Here is a 9,474-nt window from a genome sequence, read left to right as displayed (position 1 = left end):
GCATATTTCCTTCACCCACCATCGTAGGGAGACCTAGATATCGTTCGCTCAGAGCCTCCTCCGTTATTTCAAGCACATGTTTGAGCTCGTTTTTATCATCTTCCGGGCTGTCTTTGCCAAAAAAGATCGCTGATTTTTGAAGGTTTACTTTTTGGCCCAAAGCAGCTTCATGGTTGTGTAAGATGGAGCGTAGAGTCTCAAAATTTGCCCTTGAGCCCTCCCCAAAGACCACACTATCATCGGCAAACAGAAGATGGGTGACCATTGGTCCACTCCCTCCAAAAGACACCCCATTAATGTTCCCCTCACGCTGAGCCTCCTTCAGCAACGCAGAGAAGCCCTCCACACAAAACAAAAATAGGTATGGAGATAGGGGGTCCCCCTGGTGAAGCCCTCTGGTGGGATCAAAGTTCTCTGAGAGGCCCCCATTTAGTTTCACCGAGAATGTTGCTGATTTCACACACCTCATAACCATCTCTGTCCAGTGACTAGAGAAACCAAACTTCAGCAACATTTGTTCAAGGAACTCCCACTCAACTCTGCCACATGCCTTCATCATATCCAACTTGACCGCACAGATAGGTTTCCTCCTTTTCCTCTTCCTTATAGCATGCACACACTCATAGGCCACCAACACATTATCAGTTATGAGTCTGCCTGGCACAAACACACTCTGCTCCTCTGAGATCATGAAACGAAGAATAATCTTCAAGCGGTTGGCAAGTGCCTTTGCCGCAATCTTATACAACACATAACATAAGCTAATAGGGCGGAACTGCGATAATAATTCTGGTGACTTTACTTTCGGAATCATTACAATAATCGTGTCATTGAACCCGTTGGGGCAGCAGTTCCGGCCAGAAACTCACGAACCGCACCACAAACATCATTCTTAACCAGCGCCCAGTGGCGTTGGTAGAACATAGTCGGGAGGCCATCCGGGCCCGGCGCCTTAGTAGGCCCCATCTGGAATAGGGTTGTCTCAATCTCCTCATCCGTGAAAGTGGCACCAAGTTTTGCATTCATATCCTCGGTCACCGATTCTTGATATGTTGGAGCACTCTTTCACCATCCCGCGAGCCCTCAGATGCAAATAAGTGCGCATAGAACTGGGCGGCCATCCTCCTCATCCCCTCATCATCCGTACACTTAGATCCGTCCTCTCGCTGAAGCGCCTTGACTGTGTTCTTCCGTTTTCGGTGTGAAGCACGGTTTTGAAAGTACTTAGTATTTTGATCGCCCTCCTGCAACCAGTCCACACGCGAGCATTGTTTATAGTACACCTCCTCTCGTTCGTATAGTTCATGTAGCTGGTCCTCGATCTCCTTGATCTCCTATCTGTAACCCGTCCTCGCAGCTCGCTCCTTAGCCTCCACCAGCTGCGCGTTGAGGTGGCCAATTTGCTTCTTGATGGAACCAAAAACCCTTCGACTCCACTCCTGCATGGATTTTGTGGCGGCCCGCAAGCTGCTGCATGTTGTCGCTAGTCGCCCGCCTCTCTGATTGGCTGCATGTGCCTCCTCCCATGTAGCGGCCACCATGGTCTCGTACTGCTCATGCCGCGCCCACGCTGCCTCGTACATAAATGGCCGCTGCCCACGCGTGGATTTGTCCCCCGCCGTCTTTAGTGCTTTTATGATTAGTGCTTGGTGGTCCAATTCTTCCGCCATCACGTGTATCACTTCGGTTGCCGGGAAGAGCTGAGCAAAATCACCATTGCAGGTCGCCCGATCCAGCCGAACTTGAATGTTATCTGCACCATCTCTCTTGTTGTCCCACGTAAACGGGTACCCGGAGAAGCCGAGATCTGCCAGCCCGCAGTCGGTCAGGCAGTCCTTGAAAGCTTCCATCTGTCCTCTACTCTTTGGGTTACCACCTTGCTGCTCGTTCAGGCGAAGGGCCTCATTGAAATCACCCGCGCATAGCCATGGGAGGTTGTCCTGGGCACGAAGATAGCGTATTGCCTCCCATGTCTTCAATCTTTTGTCAATGCATGGCTCTCCATAGATTCCAGTGAACCTAAAGGAGGCTCCGTCACACACAATAGCCGCATCAATGTAATATTGGCACCACGGCTTAACTGTACCATCAACATCGTCCCTCCACCATAGTGCTAAACCTCCACTCTTGCCCTTGCAATCCACCGCTACCCCTTTGGTAAACCCCAAACTCCACTTGAGTCTATCCATCGCTCCGGATCTCTTCTTAGTTTCTGATAAGAACACCATCTCTAGGTTGTATGACCTAATCAGGTCCCGAAGCTCGCCAATTGCCGAGTCCAACCCCAAGCCTCGGCAGTTCCAGGCAAAGATAATCATTGCTCCTGGCGGCCCCGCTCCGTGGAAGGGTCCGTCGATACCTTGTCATTCTCTTCAATACGATAAAAACAGAGGAGGTCTTTTGTCTAGTGTCACGGACGAACAATTCATCCCCCTCTTGCCTGTCCCCATCCCCTTTTGGCACCCACATCTGTCGCGGCCGTCTTTTTCTCGAGTTAGGTGTGCCTTGGGGGCTATCTCCCCTCCTCCTTCTATCATCATAATCCTGCCGAGGCTTAAGGACATAGTAACCCCTCTTTCTCTCCTGAGTGTAGTGAGGGTGGTAACTATGCCTTTGCTCACCTCCTCTGCTCGTTGAACCCCTCTCCCATTGGCTCCTCGCCTCATATTGCTTGCGCTCGTACTCCCTCTGCCATTGTTGCGCCTTGAGCTGTTCTCTGAGATCCCTCTCTTTCTTCCTCTCTATTTCATGTCTCAGATCTCTTTCCTCCGGCCAGTCGCCCCTAAACTTCTCCTTGCTTGGGGAGATAACTATCCCTTTCTCTCGCCGGATGTGACCACCAGTGCGGGCATCCCCCGGACGATCAAACTCAGCATTCAGGTTGCGCTTCACTGGGGCATCCCTAGCACAAGCATGGCTGTCCTGCTCTTTGTTGTTGCCGTCAGATTGTGAGCTCATGAAACTACTAGTGCTAGCATTGTTATTCTTCACTCCTTTCACCTCATTCTTGGAGCCAGTGCTCCTCCCCGGTGAGGCTCTTAACCAGCCGCCCCATTGCGCTTCTTTGTCAATAGGAGGGACACATCGCCCGTTTTCATGCACCAACCACCCACACTCAAAGCAGAAGTGTGGGATCTTTTCATAGTGGAAGTCGTACCAAGTGCCCAGCTTATCTTCCTGTGAGTTTTTGAGGAAGAAACCCCGAACTAGAGGCTCAAAGAGCGGGATCCTTGCTCTGACTCGCAGCTGGTTCCCTCTAGCCATACCATCCTTGTCGACATCCACTTTAACAACTTCACCTAGCCAATTTCCCAGTGCTTTTCTGAATGCATCCGTTCTCTTGCCTGGTGGGAGATCCGCGATTTTGACCCACACATCTATCCTATCGAAGACCATCTCTGATGGCCGAACATTGCTCTCATACTCCTTCAAGGCCAGGACATTGAAATCATATTGCCATGGTCCATTATTCATTGCATGCCTCCAATCACCTTCGCTCCCAAAGTGAACAACGAAGACGTTGTCGCCCATGTCTCGGAACCGTGCCTCGTGGTGAAGACCCCAAGCCCTCTGCATCCTTTTCTCAAGCACTGTCTTGTTCAGCGGTCTCGGAGAGAACGCCTTCCCCACCGCCGACCACTTCATGTTCTTGGGCAAGATCTGATCTGGTTCCTCGAAGACGAAACCCTCCACCTCTTTATCCAGCAACACCATCCCTCCCATCCTAGCTGAGAGGCTCGCGGTAGGATCCGGCGTCTTGCACGTGATCGGGGATCTTGAAGAGCCCCTACTCGTTGTTTTCCCCGGGGTCGCTGTCACCGCCGGGGTTGCCTTCGTCGCCGGGATCTCCGCCGAGTACACCTTCGCCTTCTCGCCATGGGACCGCTCTGTGGTGGAGAGAGGCTACACCAGTCCGCGTCGAGGAAGACACAGTCGCCGCCCCAGACACCACAGTATACTCACCACCCCCGTCGCCAAAACCCTAACCCTAGCGCCATCAGGAGATCGCCTCGCAATCGCCTTCCAGATGTCCCTTAGCGTTTCGTACGTGGTGGACCCTAACAGGCCACGCTCATTTTCGATGATCATGTTGTGCATGATCACACAAGCGTGCATGATGTACCAAATCATCTTTTGATCCCAAAATCTAGCCGGTCCTCTCACAATGGCAAATTGGGCTTGCAAAATCCCAAAAACTCTCTCCACATCTTTCCTAGCCGCCACCTGAGCATTGTGGAAATCTAGATTTTTCTTACCTTCCGGTTTTTTCAACGACTTCACAAATGTTTGCCACTTTGGGTAGACGCCATCCGCAAGATAGTAACCGTAGTTGTATGTATGGCCATTTTCTACAAACTGTACCGGTGGTAGTTCACCATTTGCAATCTTATTTATGAATCATGAGTGGTGACCGATTAACAACGTTGATGTCATTCAAAGATCCATGCATTCCAAAAAAGCATGCCAAATCCAAGTCTCTTGATCGGTCACCGCTTCGAGGATTATAGTGGAACCCTTTTTTTGGCCGTGGAATTGCCCATGACATGCCTTAGGACAGTTCTTCCAACTCCAATGCATGCAATCTATTGAGCCAAGCATACCTGGGAACCCGCGAGCTTTGTTCATCTCCAAAAGCCTTGTGGCGTCTTCAACATTGGGGATCTCAAATACTCCTGGCCAAACACTTGCACAATTCCGACTGTGAAGCGCTTGACACACATGATGGGTTGACTCTCGCCCATGGCCAATTGGTCATCAACTAGATCAGCCGGAATACCGTATGCCAACATACGCAAAGCGGCTGTCACCTTCTGAAAGGTGCTATGCCCGAGCTCTCCGGCGATATTCCTCCTTTGCTGAAAAAACCGATCATGGCTCGCAAGTTTCTTTACAATGCGCCTGAACAACTCGGTGCTCATCCTAAACCGGCGCCGGAAGTACAACTCGGGGTACACGGGATTATCCACAAAATGGTGCCTCATCAATCTGTTGTCGGCATCGATCTTATCCCTCCAAATTTTTTGCCGACTCATAACCGAACCACCGTGCTTCGGTTCTTTATTGATGTGCATAGCTAGGATCATTGCAAGATCCTCCTCCTCTTCAATATCAAATTCTTCTTCGGAAGAATCATATGACGAACTCATCTACAATGTTGAATTAAACTAGTCCATAAAAACTACAAACAACATGCACCAAATTCATGTAAAAAAATGTGAAGTTGAAGCAATACATACCTTCCAAGCGTTTTGTCGAACACCTTGTGGGCGCCGAGCGGGAGTGGGCGGCCGGACGTTGTTCGCCGGAGGAATGGTGTGCACGAGGGGCGGCGGCGACTAGAGAGAGACGGATGAAGCAGCGGCAGCGCGGGGATAGGCCGGGGAAGCGCCGGAATGGTCGCTGGAATGGTCGCCAAAACAAATGGGTGGTGCGGGCGGCGGTGCCAGCGTCTGGATTGGGGTAGGTGAAAGTCGCGAGCGGGCGCTCGAGTGTGCAGCGCGCGGGAGCGGGCATAGCAAATAAACAGCGCCCGCGCGCTGAACGACTTATGCCGCGCGCGCGATTTTTGTGCCTCCGCTTGGAGCTCCCGGAGCGGTTGCGCGCGTAAAAAACCTTAATTTTTCAGCAGGACGCTTATATAGCGCGGCTGTTGAAGATGCTCTTACAGTGCAAGAAGATTTGCGGATATCCCAATAAACAGTCTGGAGAGATCAATGGTGTGGTGACCATGGTCCCGGGTAACATTTTTACATTAGATACTGGAACTGATGTCGCTATGTGTTGATTGAACAGGAAGTGGAGGCTGCCGGTGGTGTCAGTCAGTTGACGACAGCCATGCTGACCTGCTCCTGCCTACTGTTTCCTTCTAGTACGACCGAGAGTCAATGTGAAGTCAGCGGAAACCATACATGTAGGCATGGAAAAGTCCAGGGCTATTCTAATTTTGAGAAAATCTTTCTGTGGTCGATAAGGAAATCACATTCTCACGCCTCGGGTAAAAGCGATCTCGGTAATTTCTATCAGAGAGAGGGACAAGTGAGCAACACAAACCGAGATGAGATTGAGTTAAACGATGACATGTTCTGTTTGGGTCGCCGGCCGTGTTTAGCAGCTGAGTTAAGGCAGTGCCGCTGTTGCATTCAACTTGCAAGAAATTACGCTGACTAGTAGCACCACATAGTGTGTTACCTGTCATGCAGGGCGGTGACAAAGAATTGACAGTCGAAAGCACCCTTCCTTCAAAGCTGGAATCGAGCCCGGCCGGGCCAACCGTAGTCTCGTCTCATCCAGGACAATTATTTGATTGATTGCTACAGTTACCTCGGAAGAAAATTCCCCCGGTCGCAGTAGAGTTCCTCTGATCCCCGAAGTTGAGACAGCTTGTTCATATTTTTCCTGCCTCCGACCTACTCCGCCGCAGGTCAAAGACTGCCAGCCGTGCACCACTCGGAAAGTTGAAATTCATGGCGCATGATCACGCGCGTCGGACACAGAGTTTTACAAGTCACAATCTCTTCATCTCAACTGGTCGTGGGTCTTGACAAAGTTGGATCGACATCATTACTTGTTAATGATGAGAAAAGAGCATAGAATAGTTTTTATGTACTGCATTATGGGCAACTACAAATACAAATAAATAATCACGGCCACACGACACACTCCACACGTACGGTGTTTTTCAACTAGGAGATCTCTACGGTGGCACCCTACGCATGCAGCAATGTAATTTGCCATTTGCCCGAAACCGTGTCGCTCCTCAACTCTGGCCGCCGGTTTCAGCTTTCAACCAACGAATGCGAGTTTTGCTCCTACAAGCTAGGTAGCTCGAGCAGCTTAATACCAGTTATCACACGCACGTACGTAAGATGCTACGAAAAAGGCGCGAGCCTGGTAACAGACCGTGGCAAGGTTTTGAGCAGTTTCTTGGAAATTAGCTAGCTAGGGTGGGACTCCGGATAAACATTGAAAATTTAGGCCAAGTTCATGACGGAATTCAAATGTTTTGACCGTATCAGTTGACAGGTACGTATCGGAGACGACCCAAGCACACACATTGTCGACGACAAACCAAATTAAGCTTCTGCCTAAATTAAGTACGCACAATCCCCGTTGAACGCTAGGTCAAACTAGAGCCCCGCCAAGTGCCTTGGCCCCCTAGGCGTTTCCCTGGTAAAAGTAAACCACATTTCCACGTATGCAAACATATATGGAGCTCCTTAATTATATACACATATGAATTTGTACTCCTACAAAAAAAGTGGGTCTGTTACAAGAAAAATAGAAATGCATTTTTGGTCTCAAGCAACACAGGTGCATTTGTACAAATCAAAACATGTGGGCGAGTCATGGATATATGCATGTATTTGTTCCCGTGCATGCTCTGGTCAAGACGGACGACACGCTCGTGCCTTCGACGTTTTTTCGCGCGCGCGCAGTTTGTTACCCCTCCGTGCGCGCGCGCACGCACGCACGAACGCACCGCCGCGGTAGGAAGATTGGAACGCACCGCGCGCGCTCGCCAGCCCTGCGTGCCGCGCGCATTGACTTTTCATGAAACGGGACGCGCGAAAGCCTAGTCGCCGCACGTAACCGGCATGCAACTTCCTGCCTAGTCTCCACGCCTCGCTAGCTCCATCGACCGCCTCGTCTCCCCTGCGTTATATATAGGCGCCGCCCGTTCATTCCAAGCTACTACCACCTCGTTGAAGAATTGCATCTCGACGACATTGCCAGAACCCAGCGTCGTGCAGCCCCCCTACAAGCTTGTTGCAAAGGGAGAAGAGACAGAAGAAGAAGGAAGCCAAGGTTGACGAGGTCGATGGCCGTCGCGAGGAGGACGATGAGGCTCGCCCTGCCGGTGATCATGGCGGCGTTCCTACTTCTGGCGGTGCTCGGCGAGGCGCGGCCGCTGGGCGGCGCCGACTGGGCGGCCGCCGGAGGGACCGCGCTGCCGGGCGCGTCGACCATGGCCCAGGCGCTCCGGCGGCTGTTCACGCAGCGGCTGGACGGGCCGGGCGCCTCCTGCACCACCAACAGCCCGAACAACCGCTGCCCGCCGTAGAGGTCGACGCCGGCGGCGCGACTCGGCCGTCCTCCACGACCAACCCCTGCTCTCTCGGGTTCAAACTTGTTTTTCACGGACCAACCCGGGCGGCGGTGGCGGGCTCACAGTGTTCGCATGTTCTTTTTCCCTAGCTAGGTAGGCCGGCCGACTAGCCGCCGGCGACCGACAAGGTTGGATTGATTGAATTCGTTGGTTGGTTTCTTGGAGATTTTTTTGTTGCCCGCGCGTGCTTTTCGCCGGGTGTTGATTTGTACAGAAGAAAAGATACTCGTATACTACTCCTGGTAGGATCTGTTCGTTTGAATAAAACATAGGCAACCTGCGAAAGTGTACCAGCAACACATGTATATACCTTTCTCAGTAAAGTGTTATATTTTGTGATCCATTGTCAAATCTTGACAAAGCACAGTTATGCACTCTAACTCAAAAGAAAAAGGCAGTTTTATGTGCTCCGAATTTGGTTTGAGAATAGACAAAAACGTGTCAGCTGTTTACGCATGCCTGGAAGTGTTTTTTTTTTAGCGAGAGCTTCATTGCACTTGCGTGGAAGTGGAAGCAGACATTCGCGTGCGTCACTCATGGCCTCATGTGGCCAAAAGGCAGACCTTTTCATGACGCCACGTGTACGCCTACGGTGGTCTCAACCGTTTCTTGGAAGTAGTTGGGCACCTCGGCTCCATTTTGTCCTTGTCTCTCGGCTTGTTTGGCTGGCGGCGAACAGAAGTCGCAGGCGGTGCTCACCTGGGGCAGTTCGATCTCCCGCTGGACGCCAACATGGCCTCAGTTCCACGATAGCAGCTGCCGGCCTCACCGCAGCCATCAATTCTCATCTTTTTGTCGGCGGCCGGTTTTTCAACTTAGAGCGTCTATAGCCGGACTCTTCAAACTCCCTCTATAATGATAAAGAACAAAACGAATGAACAGTAATAATCTCTCAATTACTGATGATGATGTCCTTACAAAATTTATATCCCCCGAAGGGATACATCTGGAACGACATGTTCCTTACAACAGGCAGGAGAGGGGGACGCGACGGTTAGCACGTACTGACCGCACGTTTGTTACAAAAGGAGATTATCCAATTAATTAAACATAATTAATTCCTAACATTCCCCCTAATCTCCTCATTGACTATATAGAATCATCATCTTGAAAAATGCTCCTCCAAAAACCCTGTGGGAAAAATATAAAGAGATATACATAATATGCCACCAAAAACTCCTTTCAAAAACCCAGTGGGAAAACAAGGAGAAAACGACATATTATAATGTTTGTATTATTATTGCCTTATTAAAAACCTTTCATGAGAAACCATTCAGCAAAAACTCATAAAGGAAAAGAGTGCAATACAGAAGATCCGAAAATCTCGAACAGGTTAGCGTTCAGAAGTGCACTCCCCCTGAACTTTG

The 9,474-nt window shown here is 50.6% G+C and overlaps 1 protein-coding gene across 1 annotated transcript; it reads left to right on the top strand.

Annotated features, from left to right (window-relative positions):
• Positions 1-7,710: 7,710 nt before the first annotated feature.
• On the top strand, positions 7,711-8,450 carry LOC109783897 (uncharacterized). Its single transcript, XM_020342478.4, has one exon. The coding sequence runs from the start codon at positions 7,820-7,822 to the stop codon at positions 8,060-8,062; it is 243 nt and encodes an 80-aa protein (XP_020198067.1). The 5' UTR covers positions 7,711-7,819; the 3' UTR covers positions 8,063-8,450.
• The last annotated feature ends 1,024 nt before the right edge of the window (positions 8,451-9,474 follow it).

Source organism: Aegilops tauschii, chromosome 7 (assembly GCF_002575655.3).
Source record: "Aegilops tauschii subsp. strangulata cultivar AL8/78 chromosome 7, Aet v6.0, whole genome shotgun sequence".
In the NCBI taxonomy this organism is placed as follows: domain Eukaryota; kingdom Viridiplantae; phylum Streptophyta; class Magnoliopsida; order Poales; family Poaceae; genus Aegilops; species Aegilops tauschii.
The sequence above is the reverse complement of the archived record's forward strand: the minus strand, read 5'-3'. Positions and strand labels throughout refer to the sequence as shown.

Bases quoted from the DNA above. Each gene is read 5' to 3' on its own strand.
- LOC109783897 (XM_020342478.4), top strand. From the start codon at position 7,820: ATGGCCGTCGCGAGGAGGACGATGAGGCTCGCCCTGCCGGTGATCATG.